This window comes from Lygodium microphyllum, chromosome 9 (genome assembly GCF_053477565.2).
Source record: "Lygodium microphyllum isolate KBCC chromosome 9, Lygodium_microphyllum_v1.1.10, whole genome shotgun sequence".
NCBI classification, from domain to species: domain Eukaryota; kingdom Viridiplantae; phylum Streptophyta; class Polypodiopsida; order Schizaeales; family Lygodiaceae; genus Lygodium; species Lygodium microphyllum.
The window spans coordinates 151,580,294-151,606,281 of record NC_141143.1 but is presented as its reverse complement, the minus strand read 5'-3'; the positions used below and the strand labels follow the sequence as shown (position 1 = coordinate 151,606,281).

The following is a 25,988-nucleotide window of genomic DNA, read 5'->3' as shown; positions in this document are numbered from 1 at the left end:
ACTCCGTTTGAGCTTACATACCATCTTCTCTTTGCCTTTAGCCACAAACCCTTCAGGTTGCTGCATATATATGTCTTCATGCAGATCACCATGTAAAAATGCAGTCTTTACATCCATCTGTATGAGCTCCATATCTTCAGTTGCAACCAAGCCCAAAATGGTTCTCAATGTAGTCATTTTGACTACAGGAGAGAAGATCTCATCAAAATCAACTCCATGTTCCTGCTTGTACCCCTTAGCAATCAATCTGGCTTTGTACTTTGGCGAGGAATCAGAAGTGACCTTCATCTTATAAACCCATTTGCATGGAAGCGTTTTCTGCCCTTTAGGCAACTGCACCAAGTCCCAAGTGCCGTTTTTCTCAAGAGATTCCATCTCTGACAGCATGGCTTTATACCATTTCTTGCTGTCCTGTCTGTCCATTGCTTCCTTGAAGCATGACAGCTCACCACAGTCAGTGATCATGACATAATCAGCCACATTATTTGCACCAGGAACGAATCTGTCGGGCTGTCTAGTAGCCCTAGACGATCTCCTAACCCAATGATCATTGTTTGCTGGCTGTTCAGCCTACATATTATCATTTACAGCTTGCTGTCCTGGCATTTCAGCCTGCAAATCAACATTAACAGCTTGCTGTCCTGGCTGTTCCTGCACATTTAGTGGCTCATTATTATGGGCAATGGCTGGCTGATCATTTCCAGCATCATTTTCTGCATTCGCAGGTTCATTTACAGCAGGTATTTGCTGCTGTACAGCGGGCACATTTTGCTGTCCAAAAGGTACTTCTTCCCGGAATACAACCCTACGAACCTCCTCAGTCTTTTCGGGCTGTTTATGCATGCGACCTTCCCGGAAGATAACATCATTGCTGCGCACTGTTTTCCTTTTCACGGGATCCCACAATCTATACCCCATTTCACCCTTGTCACCATATCCTAGGAATATGCATTTATAGGACTTTGGCTCAAGTTTGCTGCGGTCTTCCTTACGAATGTGCACACAAAAGCCTCGCAGCCAAACACTCGTAAATGAGCATAAGAAGGTGGCTTGCCCGACCACGCTTCCTGAGGGACTCCCCCCCCCCCCCCCCCCCCCCCCCCCCCCAAAGACCTGTTTGGTGACCGATTGATCAAGTGAACGGCTGTCATAACAGCCTCTGCCCAAAAACCATGGGGTAATGCAGCATGAGACAGCATAGTACGGACTTTATCCTGTATAGTCCTGTTCATACACTCTGCAACTCCATTCTGGGGTGGATTATGAGGGGCAGTGAGCTCCCTTTTTATCCCTTTGCTGTCACAAAATGCCTGAAAGGCCTTGGACACATATTCCCCACCATTGTCAGAGCGAAGACACTTAAGTGTCTTATCAGTCAGATTTTCAACCAATGCCAAGAAGTTTTTAAACTTGTCAAGTACTTTATCCTTGCTACGAATGGGGTAAACCCATACCTTCCGTGTAGCATCATCGACAAAGGTGACAAAGTACTTCTTTCCCCCCCAAAGACAATCCTGGCATCTGACATACATCTGAATGTACTAACTCTAGAGGTGAAGATTTCAAAGAAAGAGATTTCTTATGAGATGTCTGCGCATGCTTACCATAGACACAATGATCACAATGCTCAAAATCAGCATAACGGAGACAAGGCAAGTAACCCAAACGAGAAAGAACTTTCATTCCTGTTTGACTCGTGTCATAACCGGCCATGCCAGAAAGAAACACTTGGCTGCTCGGTTACTGCGACAACATGGTCACGCACACTAGATACATGAAGAGGATACAGAGTATCACTCTTCGAACCCCTGGCAATGACTCTAGATCCTGTACTGATCTTCCATTTTCCATCGCCAAATGTGGTATGATAACCATCATCATCTAGCTGCCCAGTACTGATTAAGCTCTTTTTGAGCTCAGGTACATGACGAACATTCTGAAGAGTAAAGACAGAACCATGCTGAAACTGAAGCTGCACACTACCAATGCCTGCAATATCACATGCTGAGTTGTCCCCGAGATGGACAACACCATGTCGACCGCCTGTATAATCGGAAAACCAATCTTTGTAAGGGGTGACATGAAAGGAGGCACCCGAATCTAAAATCCAGGTATGCATGTCATCAGCCGAATCGGCAACCAATGCATGGGCATCAAAACATGAAGACACGAAGAGTACATCGTTCCCACTGTCACTGTCCTGAGTGACTACATTCACCCCTTCGATCTTGACGCTGCTCTTCTTGGGCTGGCTCTCTTTCTTCTCTTCCTTGCTGTCCTCTGTCTTCTTGCCTTTCCCTTTCTCTTTCTTCCACTTGTAACAGTCACGTTTGAAGTGACCCTTCTTGCTACAGTGGTGGCATTCCACATTCTTGCCGCGAGACATGCTGCGACCCTTGCCATCAGATTTTCCCTTCTGCTGTGATCTGCCCCTGGTATGCAAGGCACTAGACGACTTACTTGATGCATTATTTTGCCCATTCATCTCTTCCATAAGCAAAGAGCTTTCCACGTCAGAATACATAAGCATAGCATTCAGTTACTCAAGGCAGTCCTGAATGTATCCCAACTCTCTGGTAGAGTGCAAAGTAGAAAGGTAGCTTTAAACTCGTCATCAATGACAAACTTCAAAGCAACCAGCTGGCTGAAAATTGAGTTGAATTCACTCAGATGATTTGATATAGCAGTTCCTTCTTTCATCCGCAAATCCATAAGCTTTTTTAGCCAATACACCTTACTAGCTGCACTCTTCTGAGCATACAATTCCTCCAGTCTAGTCCAAATGGCATAGGCAGTGTCCAAACCCTCTATGTTAAACAGCAGAGCATCAGAGACAGATAGCTCAATGGTCGAGCTTGCAAGCTTGTTCAACTCATCCCAGTCATCTTGTTCCACATCTGCGGGCTTTACCCCTTTGGCCTTGATCGGCTTAGCCTGCTTCTTCTGCAACAGGATATTGTAGCATTGCTTTTGCCACACTGCAAAATTTTGTGCACCCTCAGGTTTCTTGATGTGCATAAGATGGTTGCTATCGCTGCTGCCAGCCATGATTTTCAGTCCAAAATATGACCACAAATTCAGCAAATGCAGGCCCAAACTGTCAAACAAGTGACCAAGGTACAAACAAGTACCAACCAGCAATAAGTACCAGTTAAAAGCAGAAATTTCAGATCTGCAAATCAATTTTCAGAAGCACCAAATGTTGTGCTACAGCACTCCACAACTGATGACAGCTGTTCCAAGGACAAATACATCACATTACATGAGAAGTCCCAAATTTTAGCTGCAATTTCTGCTGTACATGCACCCACGGGCATAAAATTTGACCCGCACGGTCAAAAGCCCCAAAGTTTTGTGCTCAAAACATCAACCATACATCTGCACTGTCTCTGACATGCATAGAATAGACGAATTTTGCCAAAATGAAGCAATTTCAGCAAAACCCCCAAATTTTTCAAGTGTCGGGCGTCCAAATTGCATGAAATTAAACCCGCATGTACATAAAATGACCAATTTGCGCACAAATTTTGCTCAAACAGCAGAAGCCCCAAATTGCACGGGGTCCAATGTGCATCAATGTCAAGAAATTGGGTCAATTTCAGCCCAATTTTAACATGTACATGAAAAGCCCCAAATTTCGGAGGCAAAATGTCACAAATTCCTGCAATTTCTGAGACAGAATCTCACTGTGTGTCTTGCTCGTGTCAAATCCGGACAAATCCCCAAATTTGTGGCTCAAATCTGCCCAAAACACAGAACTGTGCTTACACGCGCGAACTCCCGTCAGTGGGCAAAGGGGGCAGCTTGCAGTAAACCTTTGAAAATTAAAAATTTTTTCAAGAGAAATTTGACGAAAACTGTCCTGTAACGTGACGACTGCTGTGTTTTGACCTGCCGCCAGCTGCACGTGGCCTGGAAAGTCACGAACTGACCTGGTGTGACCTGCGTGACCAGCGCCTGTGCAAAACACGTCACTTCTGACCTGCGCCTGACCTGCACGCTGCCTGGAACTGCACGCCTGACTGCACACAGTCCAAGAACAGTGACGAGCTGACCAGAAAATGACTGACTGACCTGCGCGCAACCTGGGAAATGTCGCCTGGCTGAAAAACGTGACCTGTGGACTGCGAGAAGCACGAACACCTTAACCGAAGCTCTGCACGGACTGCGAGAAGCGTGAACACCTCAGCCGAAGCTCTGATACCAGTTTGAAGTGAGTGATGCGCTGCGGAGATGCAATGTCCGGCGATGAAATGTCAAGTAAAGAGCAAACACGTGAGCAACAGCAGCGAGTGAGAGCGAGAGATGCAAGATGTTCTTGGGTACAATTAGAGTGTGTACCACTTTAGGTTTTTAGATAGATATATATGAAAGTACAAGTGTGCTAAGGGTGCGTTCACACCCGTGCATATATAAAAGGCACGATGGCCCTTTATTCCCAACAAAGTACAGATTTCAAATGTGTAATTAAATTTTCAGAAGCACCAAACCATGTGCTACAGCATTATCCAACTGATTACAGCTGTTCCAAGGGCATGTGCATCACATTACATGAGAAATCCCAAAATTTCAGCTGCAATTTCTGTTGTACATGTACCCATGGGCATAAAATTTGACACGAACGGTCAAAAGCCCCAAAATTTTTTGCTCAAAGCGTCAAACACACATCTGCATTTCCTCTGTCATGTATAGGACACTCCAATTTTGCCAAAATAAAGCAATTTCAGCAAAACCCCCAAATTTTATTAAGTGTTGATGTCCAAATTGTGCGGAATTCAACCTGCATGTACATAAAATGACCAAATGCCGCACAAATTTTACCCAAACTGCAAAAGCCCCAAGTTGCACGGGGTCCAATGTGCATCAATGTTGAGAAATTGGGTAAATTTCAGCCCAATTTGCACATGTACATTAAAAGCCCCAAATGTTGAGGACAAAATGTCACAAATTCCTGCAATTTCTGAGACGGATATCATTGTTGCATCTTGCTCGCACCAAATTTGGACAAATTTTCAAATTTTCCAAGTCCTATGTGCACTAATTTCAGTTAAATTGAAAGAATTTACTAAAATGTAAAAAGCCCCAAAAAATTCCCGGGAAAATGTGCACCGACTTCGCAATTTCTGAGTCAGATTGTCCAAATTTGTGTTAAGATTCCCAAACTCGAGAAAAGCCCCAAGTTTCTGGGCCACAGTTGCACGAAATTCGGAAGTTGTGCCTCCACGCGTGAACACTCGCTAGTGGGCACAAGGAATCTCAAAGAAAAAAAATTTGATTTTGTCAGAGATTATGACGGGTCTGTTGACCCGCCAGGCTTCGCTGTGAGCCGCGGCCCCCTCTAACGGTTCCGTCCGTCGTGCGCCTGCCAATGGGCGTCGTCAGCACCCATTGGTCAACACCCCGCCGACTATTGCCAGCCGCGACCAGTCTCGCTGACTTTATGCACCAGTCGATTGCTGTTGTCGCCTGGTTGTCAAGACAGAAAATGACGCCGCCTGATGCCATGCCTACAGCTTCCGCTAGCTAGTTGCTGCTGTTGCCTGGTTGTCAAGAGAGGAAACGACCTGTCACTTGCCTACCAGGTCAAAAACGACCTGTCGCTTGTGCAGACTTTGGGTTACCAGACTGTCAATTGACAGTGCAGCACACACACGTACCTGAAATCAGTAGCGACTTGAAGATTTCGTGCGAGCGAGACACTAGAGATGTCAAGCATAGATTCTGAGGAGCGCAAATACCTTAGCCGAAGCTCTGATACCAGTTTGTCGGGACTGATTAGGCATAGAGATCAAGGCAGACAATCGTTATGTGTAGTGAGAGACAAAGAGTGCGAGAGCGGAGTAGAGAGTGAGCACGTTTTTAGGTACAAATGATGAGTGTGTACCTTTAGATTTTTAGATAGATATATATGTGCAAGTACAAGTGCTAAGGGTGCGTTCACACCCGAGCACATTTAAAGGCACGAGGCCGTTATTCCCAACATTAGGCACTTTCAAAAGGACCAATTCCCCTTCTTGGAATTCCAAATGCATTCATTTCTCATTAGCATAGAGTTTCATTTGTATTTGGGCCTTTTGAAGGTTCATTTTACATTGTTGAAGTTAAGCTTGCATGTGATCCAACTCAGCCTGACTTTGAGGATTGATCTTATCATTAAATAAGATTGTGGGGAGGGGAACCTTATACCCATATAAAGCCTCAAAAGGGAAAACTCCAATGCTAGAGTGAGTGGAGTTATTATATGTAAACTTAGCTAAGTGGAACCACGTATCCCAATTGTGCTTCACATCATGGCAAAAGTGTCTCAAATATGTCTCAAGCCATTTGTTCACTCTTTCAGTCTAGCCATCGGTCTGAGGGTGGTATGCAATGGATGGAGCAAGCTTGGTTTCCATGGAGGTGAAAACTGTCTGCCAGATTTTACTCATAAACTTTGCATCTCGATCATGTACTATGACTTGTGGCAAGCCATGCAACTTGAAGACATTTTCCATAAACTGAGTGGCCATTTGAGAGGTAGTATATTGGGTCTTAGTGGGGATAAAGTGGCCAGCTTTGGTGAGGCGATCAACTACCATATAGATACTATTCATAATTCCACCCTTTCTTGGTTGCGGGAAGGCCAGTGATAAAGTCCATTGTGATGTGAGTCTATTTTCCTTTAGGGTCACAAAGTCCTTGACATCCCTCCATGAGCCTTTCCAATGAAAACTCTTGGCAATCTTGTCATATGTTTTGAAAACACCCAAGTGACCAGCAAGGGCAAGAATGCATCTCTTCCATGATATTTTGCGTGAAGGGGGGAGGTGTGAGGGAGGACAATCTTGCCATGGGACCAAATAAGGCCATGCTTGAGCTGATATTGGGAGTTTTCAGCCATGAACCCATGCTGTAATTTTTGAAATATGTGGTTGAAGTGATCATCTAACAAGTAAGCCTCTTGAAGCTCTTCAACCCAATCACTGTGCAATTCAGAAATAAAGGATACTTTACATGCCCACATTTGAGAAAGTGAATCAGCCACAATATTATCCTTGCCCCAAGTGTGCGAAATGTCAAAGTCATAGTTTTGTAAGGTTGCCACCCATCACCTTTGCTTAGGAGTCAAAGTGGACTGAGTCAAGAAGTATTGAAGGACTCGGTGGTCTCTTTTCACTTGGAAGTAGCTGCCATACAAATAGTGGTGCTATTTCTTGATGGCATGGAGGATGGCCAATATCTCTTGGTCATACACATTTATTTGCATCTCCTTCTCATCAAGTTTGCGGCTCTCAAATGCAATCACACTATGCTCTTGCAATAATACTGCACCAATATCCCGGCCACTGGCATCACAATGAATGGTAAACAACTTAGGGAAGTCAGGGTAAACAGGATGGGGGCTGAAGTGAGCGCGTCCTTTAACTGTTCGAAGCTATGATCCGCAGTGGCATCCCAAAAGAATGATTCCTTTTTTAAGTGATCAGTCAAAGGTGCTGCAATGGTGGCATAATGCTTAATGAAGCATCTGTAGAATGAAGAGAGACCAAGGAAGCTACGCAAGGAAGTGGTAGTGGAAGGAGTGGGCCAGTCTCTAATACATTGCACCTTCTTCGGGTCAGTATGTATGCCATTTTTGCTCACAATGTGTTCCAAGTACTCCATAGATGTTTGCATGAAGGTGCAGTTGCTCTCCTTAGCAAAGTGTCGATGCTCTCTTAATATGTCAAACACCCTTCTGACATGTGTCAAGTGCTCCTTGTACGACTTGCTATAAATGAGGATGTCATCAAAGGAAACAAGCATAAATTTGAACATAAAGGGTTGTAGGACTTTGTTAATGAGGCTTTGAAATGTGGCGGAGGTGTTAGTCAACCCAAAAGGTATCACTAGAAAATGATAAAGTCCACAATTAGTCCTAAAGGCCATTTTGATCTCATCTTCCTCCCTCATACGAATCTGATGGTAGCCAGAGCGCAAGTCAATCTTAGTGAAAAAGTACGCCCCTTTCAACTCACCGAGCAAGTCGTCAATCCGTGGGATGGGGTAGCGGTTTTTCATCGTGATTTTGTTCAAGTCTTTGTAGTCAATGCACATGCAAAAGGAGCCATCTTTCTTCTTGATTAACAGGACAGGGGATGTATAGGGGAAAGAACTCTGTTCAATGAAACCCATCTCTAATAACTCCTTGACTTGCTTTGCAACCTCTTCACATTCACACTTGGAGAGTTTGTAAGGGGGCTTGTTTACTGTCTTGGAATGGGGCTCTAAGTCAAGTGGGTGGTCCACCTGTCTCTTAGGAGGGAGGGTTGTAGGCATGTGAAATAGATTATTGTATTCCTCAAGTAAGGCTTGCAAGGCTGAATCATTAGTTATTGCAGAGGGCTGATTGGGATTGTTCTTATTGAATTGTAAGACAAAGATTTGTGACCATTTCTTAAACTCCCTTTTGAGTTGCTTTGCTGTGATGAGCTGAAAATCAGCATGATCTTGAACTCCCTCTAGGTGGATAGGCTGTCCATGCATCATAAACTCCATGTAGAGCTGAGAGAAGTCCATAGCAATTTTCCCCAATTGTTTCAGCCAATCACAGCCCAAGTCAACATCAATGGGGCCCATATCTAGGGCAATCAGATCAACTAGTGCAACATAATTTTCAGCCAAGCATAAGGGAATTGTAGGACATACATGTGTGCTGATTTCTTCGTTTCCATTTGCTACTTGGACCTTCAAGGGGTGGTGTAGTGCCATAAGGGCACATTTCAACCGATCAATGGCTGATTTATTGATAAAACTGTGAGTACTACCACTATCCACAAGGATGAAGACATGCTTTTCATTGACACTGCCTTGAATGTGAAGGGTGCTGGGGCCTCGGAAACCCGTCCAAGCATCCAAAGAGATTGAGCAAAGGGAAGTGGTAGGTGGGTGGGATGTCAAATCAAGTATCCGTGATGGATCATCACCAGGATCGAAGGGAAACCCATCCTCTGGGTCATAGAACTACTCGTGATCAACATCCTCCATAGGCTCAACCTGGTCAGTAGACAGGTCATCCTCATCATTGTGCCAATCTTCGATGACATACATGCTATGAACTTTGACCTTGGCTGTCTTGTACGGGCATTTGGAAGCATGATCCGCATTGTACTTATCTCCACACTTAAAGCATAGGCCCTTTTCCTTCCATTCCTTCATAACATTTGGGGAAATGAACCGTTGACTACTGGATCCATGGGAAGGTGATGCAGTGGATTGTTTATTTTCAGTATACTTATTCTCAGAATTAGAGCTCGATGCTGTCCCAGAAGTGCCCATTTTTCTTTCAGCATGGAAGGTGGGGCAAGTGGGTACTTTGGGGTTATTATTGGGCATAGAAGTGTCTCGAAAATCACCTTCGTATGGGGCTGATCATGAAGGAATGCGGGGCTGTCCAACACCTTACTGAAAATGTTCATTCTTGTGGTACTTTCTTGCATATCTCTTAGCTAGTTCAATTGCATCAAACTGTGTGGTAGGTTTTCGGGCCATGACATTTGCCGATATGCTCGGTTCCAACCCATAGATATGTTTGTGCAATTTAACGTCACCACTAATGCTCTCCACATACATGGTCAAGTTCATGAACTGATTTGTGTATTCACGTACAACGAGGTTACGTTGGTCAAGAGTATACCATCGTCTTGCCAATCACTCTTTTTCCATAGGGGTACACAAAAACTTGGACTATATGTATTTTAAAATCTTCCCAGTCAATGAACTGCTGATTCTCTTGATTGATATAGTGTCACCATGTGTGGGCAAATCTTTCCAAGTGGAGAGAAGCAAAAAGGATTTTTTGATCATCTGTGCGAGGGAAGATATTAAAGTAGGACTCCAACTTGGATGTCCATTCCTCTAAGTCAAATGGTGGGGGGATTGTCTATTGTACTTTGTGAGGATGATCTTGTGTGACATTAATGTGACATTAAAGTGATATTTAATGTGACATTAAGGTCACAAATATTGAATGTGGCATTAAAGTGACATTTAATGTGACATTAAGGTAAATCAAGGGGAACACGCACAAGGATGACCGTCCGGGCTCTTGGGCGCCCGAACGGGGTTAAGGGGAGCCTAGAAATAAAGAGAGTCCAAGAATAGTAGGACTCACCAAGGTTTGACGGCTGGCAATTGGATCACGATGGTCTGGCCAGCAATATACTAGGCAAGGCTGGGAGGAAAAAAGGATCACTCGTGCTCACCCATCCCGACTGTTTCTTTTGGCTTCATCGTCTTCTTCTGGGTCATCTGTCATTGGTATCAGAGCTGACAGGTTTAGTCGTGTGGATTTGTGGAGTTCTTCAACGACGGGTCTCGCGGTTCGTTTCAGTCGACAGGTCGCGGTTTGTTTCAGTCGACGAGTTTCAGTCGCCCGCTATTCGTTTCAGTCGACAGGTCTTGCCTCGTCGACCCGTGAAGCCACTGGTCTAAAGTTCTTGGACACGTCACGTAAAATGTGACGTGACGATTATCTACGTCACGAGTTTTATGGCGGGGAGGATATCTTTTATATGAAATGCCGTATACTGGATAGTGCGCTGTCGAATCATGGCGTGAGCCTGTCTGAAAACGCACCAACGGACCACACGTTTTTTTTTTTCCCCTTTTCGCAGGCTGAAACTGAAGCTATTTCCTGATGTATGTCTGATCGGTCGACTGCACGTTTGGAATTTTTCTTACCAGCCTCAACTGCACTTCCATCACAAGTACAAGCTCAGCACAGAGTAAGTTCAGGAAAGGGGCATTGATGGCCTACGTGATTATTAAAGAAGGGGGCTGAATACTAGTCGTTTCTGCACAGAAGCTCCATTTCCTGCGTGACCAACTTTGTTCGGCGGGCGATAAAATTTGTTCCTTACTCTTCGGGTTTATTTACAAACCAGCAGCAGCTGCCCTGCCATTAAAACCAGGGAAGTACTTTACTGTGTATGTAAATTTCTTATCTTTGCTTTCCAATTCCAGTGTATTAATGGCAGAAAAAGGGAAAGAGAGAGTAATGGAAGGTTCTAGTTCTGGGGACCACCACCCTATGGTAGATCCCCATGAACCAGAGATGCAAGAAGAACAATGGGAAGAATTTTTTGCTACACGAGAGCAATTTGATGATCTTACTGCTCGTATGCAAGCTTAGGGGGTTCAAATGGAATTTTTAACCCAAACACTCACTGAAATAAAATCTCAATTAACTTTATTGTTAGAAAGAGATAAAAATAAGATAGAAACCTCGGATGTCCCATCTGCATCGAAAGATTTAGATGTGACTATGCGAGATCCTAAGGAACCCCACCATAAATTGAGGGATAATCCAGTTCTAAAGGATATGAAACCCCCTCAGTTTCACGGGGAGGAAAAAGATAGAAATAAAGATACAATGTTTAATTTCCTCCAAAAATGGAAAGATTTACATAAACTAAAAAATACCCCACCACATCTCCAAGCATTGGAGGCTAGTTTAACTTTGGGGCCCAAAGCATATAAGTGGTGGCGAACTTTAAAGGAGGCAAATAAAATACCTGAAACTTGGGCTCAATTTGAATCCGTCCTTTTGAAAGAATTCATTCTTGAAAATGAAATGGAAAGAAATTGGGAAGATTGGGATTATGTCAGACAAAAGGGAAGACCCCTGCTGACATATCTGGAGGAATATCGTGAGATAATCCTCAAATTGGAAGGAATAGATGAATTTCAAAAAACAAGAGGATTCATTAGGGGACTAGACAAAGCTTGTAAAAAGGAGTTCACCTAAGACGCTGGAAGAGGCAATTAAATTTGCACTAATTAATGAAGATAATGTGCGTCCAGGTACACTCACTAGTCTCACTGATACGGAGCCCAAGTCTAAGGAATTGGAAACCTCAAAATTTGTGGGCAAATTTAAAAGGAAAATGCCATTCTTTAAGGGTAAAAAACAACCTTTTGAAAAGAAACCTTATGTGAGGCCAAAGTTAAGTCCTGATGACTTTGATAAGGCCAAAAAAGAAAAGTTGTGTTTCAATTGCCTATCCCCTAACCATGCTGCTTGGAATTGCCCTCAAAAGAAAAAGGGGGAAGACAAAGGAAAGGATAAGGACAAGGGCAAGGGAAAAGAAAAACAAATCCATGTAGTGCAGACCTTAGAATTAAAGGGGCATGAAAAGTACAAATCTTTAGAGGTCTTGCACATGGATGTACAACACAAGTGTTATATGTCAACTTCTATGTGGCAGCCTACTTTTGGGCCACATGATTTACTTAGAGTACATGGATTGATAGCTGGAAAGAGGGTTAGAGTCATGATTGATGACTCTGCCACACATAATTTTATAAATTATGCACTTGTCAAAAAATTGAAACTTCCCCAACAAAAGAGTGGGTATCAATATGTTGTTCGTATGATGCAAGGCCAAGACAATAAAATATGGGATACAATGGTATCCAATTTGGAAATTGAGACTCAAGGATATAAAGATAAACTTGATTTTCAAATTATGAACATGGAAAGAGCTGATATTGCTCTAGGGAGGGAGTGGCTATGGGGATTGGAACCATCCTTAAAACGTAATTACCATCATAATACACTGGAATTTGAAAGGGATGGTAAGATTTTTGTCATTCAAGGTGAACATGAAGTATCTGATAATCCTTTGCTATGTTCTATTGAAGTTTAGAAGCTGATAAAGAAGAAAGTTTGTGAGGTATATATGTTATGGTCTCTTCCTGTACAGAACACTTTTACTTTCTGTAATATAAAGCAACAATTTTCTTATGTTTGTGAGTTGAATGTTAATAATGAATTAAGTAGTTTGTTAGATGATTTTAAAGATGTGTTTCCTTCTGATTTACCAAGTGGCCTTCCACCAGATAGGGGTGATATAAATCACCCAATTGACATAAATAAGGATACACACCCTATTTCTAAACCACCGTATAGGTTAAGTGAAACATAGCACCAAGAAGTTGAAAGACAAATTAAGGATTACATGGATAAAGGGTTTATTCAACCCAGTAATTCACCTTGGGCTTCACATATTTTATTGGTAAAGAAAAAATATGGTTCTATGCGACTTTGTGTTGACTATAGAGCACTTAATAAAATAACGGTGAAGAATAAATTTCCTATGCCCAGAATGGAAGATCTTTTTGATCAATTGCAAGGGGAAAAATTCTTCACAAAGATAGATTTAAGATCAGGTTATCACCAAGTAAGAATTAAGGCACAAGATGTTCCCAAGTCAGTATTTCGTACTAGATACGAGCATTATGATTTTTTGGTGATGCCTTTTGGCCTCACTAATGCACCAGCTACCTTTATGAAGCTGATGAATAGTGTTTTACGGCCCTATCTAGAACATTTTGTAGTTGTCTTCTTGGATGATATCTTGATCTTTAGTAAATCTAGAGAACAACATTTGGAACACTTACAATTAGTATTTCAACTGTTAAGAACACATTCCCTTTATGCGAAGAAAACTAAATGTGAATTCTTTGCACAAGAGGTCAAATATTTGGGGCATATTATCTCGAAAGAGGGAATCAACATGGATCCAGAAAAAGTAAGGGCAATTATTGAATGGCCATCTCCAAGGAACCTGGAAGAGCTGCAGATCTTCCTAGGTTTATTTGGATTTTATCGTAGATTTATTCGAGATTATGCCAAAATAGCTGTTCTAATGACAGACCAACTTAAAGGGAAATGAAAAAGTTTTAATTGGGAAACAGACCAAAATGAAAGTTTTTAAAAACTTAAGGTAGCTATTGCTACAGCTCCGATATTATTAATTGTGGATCCCAATAAACCGTTTGTGGTTGAAGCTGATGCTAGTGATAAGGTGATAGGCGCGGTCTTATTACAAGAAGGTCGACCAGTTGCTTTTGAAAGCAAGTAATTAGACCGTGCAAAACAGAATTATTCTGTTTATGAGAGGGAGTTGTATGCAATAGTACATGCAATGAAGAAATGGAGGCACTATCTGTACGGTGCCAAACTTTTGATTTTATCGGATCATGAAAGCATTAAGTGGCTTAATGATCAACCGGATTTACATGGGCGTAAAGCCAGATGGGCTGAACTCCTTCAAGAGTTCGACTATGAGATAAGATATAGAAAAGGAAAGTATAATATAGTAGCTGATGCACTCAGCAGAATGCCCATCATTAATGAATTGAGTTTTACTCAATTCACTTCCAACTTGCTTGAATCTTTAAAAGGGAAATGCCAGGTTGATCCGGCATATTCCAACATATGGGAAGCAATAAAAAATGGGGATCCAAATGAAAGTGCTTCTACTGAGGAAGGAATATCTGAGAATGTTCAACAAGGAAATGGAGCATCAGGGGTTGCTCAAACAGGATTCAAGTGGAAGAATTTTACCATTGATAATGGCTATTTACTCTACAAGGGTAGGGTATGTGTCCCGAAAGATACATAAATAAGGCGCCAGATACTCTTTGAGTGTCATGATACCCCTAGTGCGGGACATCCAGGAGTTAATAAGATTTGTAGTCTTATTAAAAGGCAGTTCTATTGGCCTGGAATGAATAAGGACGTCCTTGACTATGTGGTCAAATGTAATAAATGCCAGGTTAATAAAGTAGAAAGATTAAAAATGGGAGGACTTCTCCATCCACTAGAAATTCCTTCGGGGAAATGGGAGAGTATCTCCATGGACTTTATTGTTGCTTTACCCAAAACACAGAGGGGGCAGGACTCTGTGTGGGTGATTGTGGATAGGTTAACCAAAATGGCTAGGTTCATTCCAACTTCAACTGATGTTAAAACACCAGAATTGGCTAGATTGTTCGCAGAGAACATATACCGATTGTATGGCCTTCTGGCAAATATAGTTTCTGATCGGGATAGAAAAATTGATAGCCAATTTTGGCAGGCGGTATTTAGGAAATTGGATACTAAACTTAGCATGAGTATGGCAGATCATCCGCAAACAGATGGGCAAACTAAAAGGGTTAACCAAATTCTTGAGGATATGCTTAGGGCATATGTAAATAAAAGGCAAACTAATTGGGAAGAGTATCTATCGATAGCAGAGTTTGCATATAACAGTGCCAAGCACTCTTCCACTGGATATAGTCCATTTATGTTAATGTATGGGTTTCAGCCCAGAGCTCCTTTTCTCCTTTTGCAGTAGGACTGCATAAGGAAAAGGTCCAGGCAGCTAAAGACTTTTTGGAGGATATGAATAGTATGTTAAAATTTGCTTAAGAAAATATTAAAAAGGCTCAAGACCGAACTAGAGCATATGGAGATCCTCACCGAAGAGACATCTCCTTTGAAGAAGGAGAATTGGTCTATCTTAAGGTGCCTGAACAAACTAAAACTATGAAAAAGGGACAATGTCCAAAGCTTTCACCAAGGTATTGTGGTCCTTTCATAATACTTAAAAAGGTGGGAGAATTGGCTTACAAGCTCCAACTACGTGCTGGTAGTAAAATACATCCAGTTTTTCATGTATGTAAATTAAGAAAGAAGCTGGGTGATTTGGATAATCTAATCTTAAATGATGACATTGAGGAGCTATTCAATGACCAATCTAATCCACATGAACCAGAAAGAATATTAAATGTTCGTATAGACGAACGAGGAATACTATTTATCAAGAATGTTTGGTTAAGTGGAAAGATTGTTCAGAAGAAAGCTCAACATGGGAGCGAGTAAGTACTTTAAAGAAAAGGTTTCCCGATTTACAGTTAGACCTTCCAAGTATCGTTTTCGAGGACGAAACCGATTCTTAAGGGAAAGGAAATGTGACATTAATGTGACATTAAAGTGATATTTAATGTGACATTAATGTCACAAATATTGAATGTGGCATTAAAGTGACATTTAATGTGATATTAAGGTAAATCAAGGGGAACACGCGCGAGGATGACCGTCCGGGCTCTTGGGCGCCCGAACGGGGTTAAGGGGAGCCTAGAAATAAAGAGAGTCCAAGAATAGTAGGACTCACCAAGGTTTGACGGCTGGCAATCGGATCACGATGGTCTGGCCAGCAATATACTAGGCAAGGCTGGGAGGAAAAAAGGATCACTCGTGCTCACCCATCCCGATTGTTTCTTCTGGCTTCATCGTCTTCTTCTGGGTCATCTGTCATCTTGTCATGCAATTCATTAAGGCCATGCTGTCCATGAAACCCTTGCTGTCCATACATCTCGTGGTGGCTATACATGCCTTGTTGTCCATACATTCCATGTGGTGCATTAAGCCCATGTTGTCCATTATAACCATACTGTCCATGATTGCCATGCTGGCCATTTGTACCAATTGTCATTGATGGGGCTAATTCATATGGGGTGCATGGGGGCTCCTAGGGAGAGCGAGGAAACCAAGGGTGGGAGAAGGCCTCAAATGGATGTTGGCTGCATGGTGGATGGGGGAATTCAACAAGGGCTCCTCATGCGTATGAGAGGGTTTACCAATCTCGTAGGTGGAAGGGGAGATTCCCTTAGCACCAAGTATACCTTGTGGACCATGCAACAGTTCCTGATGTGGAGGACGTCTAGACTCATATCTAGAGTCATTGGCCTTCTCTTGGGATGATGCAGTCGCTAATTGAGCAACGAGGGTAGTGAGCTGCTCCAAGGTTTGTTGAGTCTTCGAGTTTGAGAGAGCCATGTGCTCAATCGCTTCATTAAACTTGGACATCATTTGGCGGTGGCTGGTGACCATGTCATTATGCCGTTTCATATGACGAAGCTCATGCTGACAGAGGGTGTGATTGAGAAGGGTGTATGGGTCTATTTCAGGCATTTTCTCCTGTATGTCACCATGGTAATCTTGTGCCGAGCTTGGTTCCTCATTCATGGAGGTTTGGGAGTCTTTCATCTCCCTCTGTAGTTCCTTTTGGGCCTTGCTTTTGCCTTTCTGGCCAGCCATTTGGATGCAGTCCATAGGACCTGTTATCAGTCAAACGGGCATAACTCTTTGTCAGAAACTCTGATTGATGAGGTTTTTGACTCAAGTCGGAGGGGACAAAGTTCTCTTCGAGATGAGCTATTAACCTTTGTGACGGAAAATGATCAGAATTTTCTATAATGGATCTACTGTGCCTGTCCTGGAGTGGTTTGCACCCTATCCATAGTGACCCTAATGCACAAAAATGGGCATAACTTTCAAACCGTAGCTCCGATTGGGGGAGGTTTTTGGTTCAAACCATAGGGGACAAAGCTCTCTTTGAGGTGAGCTATAGGGTTCATTTCCAGGTTCAAAACATAATTTTCTGCAATAGGATCTTTGTGATTGTCCTTGTAGGACTATGACAAAAAACACTGCTTGTCCCTTATTGCAGAAGCCTTACATGGATAGAGCCTAGTCCGAGAGGCCTGATCAGCAACATCAATAGCCTTGTTGTGCATCCCTTTAGGGTCTTAACTGGTAAGGGAGGGTCACCTCTCTTTTGTCTTACCACCTCGCCTGGCATCGGCCTTTTTCCTCTGTCGGAGTATACATGGCAGACATTTTTATTAGGCAATCAGTATGAGATGCATTGGAAAAGAGACATTGGGCCTTTTCATGAGATGCAAGGAATGACAAAGGTTGGGGTAGGGGTTACCTTGGCAGTCCAGTGACTCACTGGTTGCTACTTACCCAATTTACAATGGCTATTATTCATTTTGGGGCTCATCCAAGATCACAAGACAAAATGGGAGTTAATGTCAGCTAATACAATGAATTTCAGGAAGAGCTATGATGCATGCATACGAAGAGGATTGAACTATTAAACCTATGCAATCTTGAATCTCTCCAACAAGGGATTAAGCTCAGTAAGTGGCTAAAATCGAGAGATTAAGATCAGATTGGCATACCTCTTTAATGCTTGGGGAGACCGTTGAGCATAACTCCTCATGATACCCGATTGGTCCATCGATCAAGTCCGGTTGGTTGGGGCATTCATGGAAGAAGATTTCAGCAGTCGAATGCTTCTACTGATAAGGAAGGCTTCCGTGCTTGTTCCCGAGCTTGAGCTTCAAAGAGGGGAAGCTTCAAGTGAAGCTTTCATGGCTGCCCACAAAGCTCCCATGTAAGCTGAGCTCCATGCCTTCAATTCGAGTAGGAGAGGCCAAAAGGGGATTGAGAGATCTCTTGATGGCTCAGCTCCAAGGGTTATAGGCTGGATCAAGAGCTTGGACTGAGTAGTAATGGCTACCCACAAGGGTGTTCAGCAGGAGGTTCAATCCGGATGTCAATGTCGGAGGAAGGGGGGTTAGATCTTGTTGAGGGGGTTTAGTCCTTGCCCTCAAGAGGCCAAGAGTGCCAAGGGGCAGACTAGGAGCAAGAGCAAGAGGCAGGAGATAGCCAGGAGCAGCAACGCAATTTGCGCCGCAAATTGCAGGCTGCTGCCTGCTGCTTGGGGCATGGTTTCCTTGGTCACCGAGGTGCTCTAAATGAAGCTGGAGATGATAGGGATCAAGTGCAAGTGGTGGCTGGAGCAAGTTTGTGGAGGTTATGTGGGCTTGCAGCCATGGCAGCTTGCAAGAAGGAGAGAGGAGGAGGGTTGAGGCAAAAAAGTAATTGAGATTTTGCCCTCTTCCAACTCATGGGACTCTAAACTTGGCTTGGAAGCCTTAAAATTTGCATGAAAAGAAGTAATGACCTGTTATTTTAACCGTTTTATCTCCAGATATGTCTGAGTTTCCAGCCATAGCTCTTGCTTGCTTCAAAAAGCTGAAGTTAACTACAGTCTTTCTTGCTGTACCTGTATCTGTAAGCTGAGTAACTAGGGTTTTTAGGATTTGAAAAGAAAGAAAGGGAAAAGGAGAAAAGGACCAAAGCTTGAAGCTTTGATACCACTTGTAATGAAAGAAGCTGAGAGGAGAGAGGAGAAGAGCTGAAGAGAGAGAAAGAGAGCAAGAAGAAGAAGGAAGAAGACTAGAAGAGGAGAGAGAAAGGGAGAAAAGAGGAGAGAAGGAAGGAGGAATCCATGGAAGCAGGAGATGAAGGTGAAGTCTATGATCTTGATAATAATTGGTTGCCCTAATCCGGGGCTCTTACACCTTATATACCCCGGTCAGTGTGATTGGGTGTCTAAACCCTAGTCGATGTGTATCCCGCTTGTTACATCATCTCACAAACGGAACCACCAGTGCTGCCTCTCCCAGGATGAATGCCTTGATGAGGTGCACAGTCAGGTGCAAAAATCCTGTGGCCTTTCTTCTCTCCTGCCCCTGCGGTACTTCACTCTGCACATTGCTTCCTCTCCTTCAGAGACCTAAACAATCGCCATTATTCTCTGTCACAACAGAGATCCTCTCTCTCTCTTCCCACACCTCTCCTCTACTTGATTCTCTCTCTCTCCCCCCCGCCCCCCCCCCCCCCCCCCCCCCGTTTTCTCCTGTTTACAGATGTGGATCCCCCCAAAATTAGGGTTTGGCTTATGGCGTACAGACATTCTCTAGGAGATTTGGTAAATCAATGAAAAATTTCGTAATTGCATGGTTCACGTCCATTTTAAAGAGCTAATTGAATGTTTTAAGTTTGAAATGCATGTTTTAAGCTCAACAGTAAGCAGGCTGTCTGGCATCCTAATGTCCGTGTTCTTGTTTTCCTATATAGGTTCAAGGGTACTACAGACAGTAATGCTCTCCAGTTCTTCTTGAAGAATAGACATCCAGCGATGCGATTACCTGCATTCTTATTAATGGGAAAGCCTTCAGACCCCAGTTCTCGTCCCAATGTTTTTGGAGAATTATTCCAAGCGTTTATTAATCCAGCACCAATTGTAGAGGAGGCTGTGCAATGGGTTCTTCGAGATGTTCCGGATCCAGATTTATCCATACACATGCGAATGCTAAATAGCAGGTAACCAGTTTACAACACCAATGCAAGTGAACCAGTAAGCATACATAGGTTCTGCAACAGCGTACAGTGGTTTAGGAATGTGAAATGGCACTTGAATTTGGATATCAGCCTGTTTATGTGTGAAAGAGAGCAAACTGCTTTACAACCCAATTCACAAGCCAGTTTGGAAGGTTGAAGTGAAGCAGTAAGCATCCATAAAGCTTTGCAACAGCATATGGTGGTTTAGGAATGCGAAATGGCCCATGATTTAGGAACACCATATTTATCTGGTAAAGTACACGAACACAGAACAACCCCCCTGCGCCCCCCCTTCCTCACAGCCCAATTTATGCAATAAAGAGGCCTGCCGTGTTTCCAATCATTTACTACCAACTGAAATGCTTGAAACTTTTATAATTTATGTGATTATTTTTGTTCTATGCTAGTAATTTTTTAATGGGTACAGTGACGCTTTTATCAGCTCAACAGCACATAACATTCATGCGTGTTTATATGCACACACACTTGGTCAGAAAACATGCACTTTCCAGATACATACAGTGCCCATTGAGGTGATGAACTTGTGCTCCAGTGTGAGTTCTCACATTTGTTGACATGAACTAATTGCTTATAGTTTCCAGGTCAAGGGCAGCTGTCTATGCAGTTTGTAACTGCCTCAAGACTCTGGTGCAAAGTGTTTTAGGCAACAAAATAATGCCGAGCATTGTGATTGTTTCTGATACACCTTCCACCATCAGACATATCAAGCAACAGTTGGAAGGTTATGCCCAGGTATATCAGAAGTGTGCAGAGCATGCTAAATTTTTTTACTTCTTTTCTGATCAAATTGACAGTTGGCTGGTTATGAACATCCCTTAATTTAATTCAGGTATTATATTTCGACCACCAGCTCTTTGTCAGATCATACCAAAATCTTAGCAAGGTCATGGGGGCAAGTTATTTTCAGGTGCATTTTTAACAATTCAAAGCTTTAAATTGATGAGTACAGAAGCAGTGAGTTGGTTTGAAATGGATCACAGCATCTGTCAGTTCATCCAGCTTTGCAATGTTCTGTACAGCCACCGGAGAAAAGAATTAGGGATTGGGGTTCCATGCCAAGGTGGGTAGCTATTGTCGACTTATTTTTGGCATCCAGGGCCAGGAATGCTGTAATATCAGGTGCTAACAGACGCGTGGGCACGACGTATGCACAGCTTGTTGCTTCCTTGGCTGCTGCTATAAGATTGGGTATGCTTTTGTGATGTTATGGTGCTCAACTTAGATTGTTTGGTATCCTCTCCAGCAGCTTTCCTTTAGATGTCCTTTCACTCAGCTTATTGTCTTAAATAAGATTCATACCTTTTCTCCTGTTTGAGAAATATGCTAACAATTAGCCCTTACCCCTAACTTTCATGACTTTAGATGGACATGGAAACAGAGCTTCTAGATTTGGTTTCTACAGCAGTTTCCAATCCTCACTTGTGGCTGAAGGCTTAGCAGGACAACGAGGGTGGGGCCACACATGGCGCCGGTTTGCAGGTCGACTGAGTTGTAAAAACCAGAGAAATCAGTGTGCTAAAACTCCTCTTCTGCCTTATGCATGGTGGGATGGACCGTGGCAATCTCCTGTTCCTCGTGATTTGCAGAGGATGATGGCATATGGTATTAAGGTAGCAGAAACAGGAGCTGTGGAAGAGGAAAGTCTAGAGAAATTCTGCCAGCAAAGGAAAACCCCTGTTGAAACCTTAAATTTAGAACTTCCCTCCTGCAAGAAATTGAATTTGTGCAAGGAAAAAGTGCTATGAGTGAAGGATGAAAAGATGACGATTAACATTTTCTTTGGAAATTGATCTGGCAGTCTTTGTAGCCCCCCGAAGTTCCCAAGACTCATTCCAAGATTTTATTAATTTCAAGTCAATGGAGTAATTCAATATTTTTAGTAGATGAAGCACTGGAGCGCATGGGGAAAATCATGTATTGCCTGATATCTTTGAAGAGAAAGACACCCTTTATGTTATTACTACATAACTTGAACTGAGTGAGGTATGTTGTAATTTTATTAAAGATTGTCTTTCTATGTTTATACAGTAATTTCAATGCCATTACTGAGGATTTCCAGTTCCAATAATTTCAAGTTAAAACTTTCAACAATCAAAGCTGTTAATCAATTTGAAGTGTCGTGCAGGAGCTCAAAATGGCAATGGCTAATGGTTATGAAGATCTTTGGCTCGGTGTCCAATTTACTTGCTTGATGCCCGAGGTTCCTGATTGACCCCAAGTCCATACCTGCAATAGGAGCAAGCACGCCGTGCTACAGAACCACCGCTTGTAAATCTAGCTGAATCTGCATATCCGATATTTCTTGTTTATACGATCAATCCACAAACAGATAGAAAAGGTGCATTAAAACCTTGAACAGGGAAACTTTATCAAAGTGAGAAGGCAAAAATGGTGCTGCTTGGGGCAACGTTGACTTGGGAGGAGCAGCATGTTGTATCGATGTTGTTCAGAACTTGCTGTGTGTTTTTCCCAGTGATTTAAACTGTACATAAGAGAGATCCACTTGGAACGGTTTGTAATCAGTGATTCTTAAAAATTGCATCGTCGTAACTGGGAGAGCCATGAGGCATCGACTGCGGCTGCGGAATTTGTATTCGTGTTTCCAACTCTTTCTGTTTTCTATTGGCACAAGTATTTCGTTATCTTTCTTTATATTTGTCATTTTAAGAGTTAATTACCTTCATATTATTATTATTATTATAATTATTGTCATTATTTGGGAAGGCCAAAAAAGAAGAAGAAGAAGAAGCGATGGAGTAACAGGTGGTAAGAGTCATCAGACGTGAAAATATAGGATATTAGTAGCTTGCATACAAACGTTTGGGATCATGGCTAAGCTAACCAACTTATAATCTTAATCATGTGCCTTTTTTTAAAACTTTCCCACGCTTACATGCTCATCCTCATTGATCTCAATCCCGATCCCTTCAAAAACAAGCTTTAGCCTTGCCTCGCAAATGGCCCGTGCTTCCCTCGATCATCTCCTTGCAGATAAATTAAAGCCTAGCGAGAATACCTCTGCACAGGTTTGCAGTTACAGCGCCATCCCAAAACAAGCGCTTGAGAGCTTCTTCCTCCCCACAACTTCATTTTCCATTTGCCATTTCTCTCCCTTCGAGTTTCTCTCCAATGTAGATGACACCCACGATGGTTTTCCATAGAAGGATTCTTTATCCTTGAGCGGGAGCTCTAGCGACCAGTTAGTTCTTTTCCAAGGCTTCCGTCAATTAAATTGTCTTTCCGTGATACCAACTCCAAGTCGCCATGACTTGCAAGCAAACTCCCGTCCTTAAATGTGTTTATATCTTCCGTTTTACTTGACCCATTGGCGGTGTAATGGCTCAAGCTCAATACAGTTGAGTTTCCTGACATTCGTGTCCCATTGCGCCGTATCCACTTGAAAGAATCGATGATGCGGCATATTATACACCTTGTGCTTTGACTACCTTAACAGCTTGCGATGACATCGGCCCTTCACTTGAGAGATCCCATGCTTTAGAAAGCTTTTCATTACTAACATCTGAGACCAAGGGCCCTCTTGGATCCAGCATATCCGCAAAAGCTTGGCTCCTACAGTCTCGTAAGTTGCAATTCATGAATGCCCTCATCCTTCTTAATATACTTCATGGCAATGGCTGTAGAATGCCTTGCTTTGTTGGACTTCCCGCCCGCACAAGAACATCGAAACTCCCTTTCCACGTTGGCATTCCAACAAAGTGAAGATAAAATATGATGATAGCAGGAGAAATGAAGTGCCCATCCCAGAAATTTTCAGTTTGACATGTGGAGTAAGACGCTTAGCTTTAGATCAGTTAAGTCCACTTCAGGAGATACGACTAAGGGAAGCGAGCAGCCCCACCTTGTCACGCTAGGCCCATCAACCAGAATGCCTCAGCGAGCTGAATGCTGTAACTGGGGTGTTTCCTTTATATCCATGAGGCCTAGCTTTGAGCATATGCATATTCCCATGCCTCACTGCTCACCTTGCAACCAAGTAGACGAGGAGGATGCACCATATTGAAGTCAAAAGTTACACTACCCTAAATGATAAGAGACGACACGTTAAGCAACCTTCAATCTTTGAACTTGATACTAGCCAACTACCATAATATCGAACGTGTTAATAATGTATTAATAATTAATAATGAAGGTTTATAACATTTTACGATTAACAACAATAATAGCTATTAATATTGATAGCAAATAAATATTCACACGAGTGCGTGCGCGCACGCGTGCACACACACACACACACACACACACACACACACGTATGTAGTAGCTATAAACTAATATGTCCCATTATTATATAAATGATCCTGCACGCCTGTGTATAGGAGTTATATAATAATATGTTCTATCTATCTATATATATATATATATATATATATATATATATATATATATATATCTTTATATGTATAATACCTTAATTACAGTACTAACATGTATCAATTATGTAGAATATTAATATAATAATACATATTGATGTTATAACTTGTGAATATGTCATATATATATATATAATTATCGACATACATATACATATTAATATGATCTATTATTTTATTGATAAATATGTTTTATTATATTTAGTAATGCATTGATTATTGACTGTTTGTAAAAGCGACATAGCAACATAAAAGCAAAAGCAACGTAGGTTGTATGCTAATAAAGCTTCACTTCGCCTGCCGCCTCCTCTCCTCATTCGTGGTACATCGTACGTACGTCCATTAATGCGTGTTATGTCACATCCTTCCATAATTGTAAGTAAGCATTAGTTGAATCATACCAACCGACTGAACACACAAATGTAGTTGTAGTTGTAGTTGATCCGTTGGAGGCATATCGACCATATAAGCACTCGTACCTAGCTAGCTATAGCTGACTGGTTGGTTAGTTGGCTATTGTTGACCCATTGGAGGCATTGCACGTCGTCACAGCATCCCACTAGCGTAGTGTGTTGGAGTTGCCGTTGTGCTAGATGTATGTGCATTGACTTAGGCTCCACATCATTTTGGATTAGTAATAGTTAAGTTAGTGCCTAGGTCATTGGCTATGTTAAGTTAGATTATTAGCTAAGTGCTTCGTTCAGATTATTAGTTAAGTAGTATTACTTAGTAGTGTCTAGATTATTAGTTAGTAGTGTTACTTATTAGATCATTAGTTAATTAGTGTTACTTAGTTATTTAGTCACGTAGTGGTACTTAGTTTGGTACTTCATTTTGGATTACTAGTAGTTAGGTTGCTTAGTTAGTTTAGTTAGGTGTATACTGAAATATAGCATCTTTTATGTTATTTAAAAAAAAAACAAAAGTTTTATTTGATAGAATTACACATGAAATATATTTATAGCTAATGATCGTATTCAATAGTTACATTTGATACATGATATAGTTAAATAGTTAGTGATAGCTAGTGTATATTAGATACCAAAAAAGTGTATATATTCTCGAAAGATGGGAGATTGAAAACTTCTCCTACAATTATAAAACAATGAAGAGACTTGTACTAGCTGTGTGACATACTACTTGTATAACATATTTGGATGTTCTTTTGTATTATCACTTTGCTCTTACATAAGTCTTAAGTTAAGCCTTATACAAAAAAAAGTGAAATGCAAAAGCCACCACATCTCATACTTTGACCAAACAACTTTTTGGTTTTGGTTGTTATATTTTGTAAGGTACTCTTCATCAACGTGATATCTAAGCCTATATGGCAAGTTTCTAGCCAAATCTAGTTAGCTTCAACAAAAACTTTTGAGTGGTGTTCATCTAATTTCATTTTTCTTAGATATGGTAAAATATACATCCAATTTAGCACAATAAATATCATACATAAATAAACACACATCATAGTTAAAGTTTCTAGAATAAGCTATTCCATGTATTGATAATGTAGTTAAAGGATATAATACTTAGTTTCCAATATAGAAACATAAATTAAATTGGATCAAAATATTCTAAAAAATCATGTAGTTTTCTCAGAGATTGAGATTATGTTCAGAGATTGAGATTACGTCCACTGCCTCCATGCCCTCCCATGGCCTTCGTGCCAACATGTTTTTCCACTACCTCCATGCCTGCCCACCACCTTTGCTCCCACCCACCCTTGCTGCTACTACTTCCAATTC

General features: G+C 41.9%; 1 protein-coding gene across 3 annotated transcripts in view; it reads left to right on the top strand.

Moving 5' to 3' along the window:
• LOC148031722 (uncharacterized) overlaps positions 1-22,485 on the top strand; it is a 69,762-nt gene extending 47,277 nt beyond the window's left edge. For all 3 annotated transcript variants that reach the window (XM_087685297.1, XM_087685298.1, XM_087685299.1), the window contains 6 exons: positions 19,568-19,813; positions 20,434-20,584; positions 20,682-20,759; positions 20,872-21,040; positions 21,215-21,835; positions 21,978-22,485. In XM_087685297.1, coding sequence (XP_087541423.1) covers positions 19,568-19,813; positions 20,434-20,584; positions 20,682-20,759; positions 20,872-21,040; positions 21,215-21,597 — 1,027 coding nt within the window. In that variant the 3' untranslated portion in view covers positions 21,598-21,835; positions 21,978-22,485. The remainder of the gene's footprint in view (positions 1-19,567; positions 19,814-20,433; positions 20,585-20,681; positions 20,760-20,871; positions 21,041-21,214; positions 21,836-21,977) is intronic.
• The last annotated feature ends 3,503 nt before the right edge of the window (positions 22,486-25,988 follow it).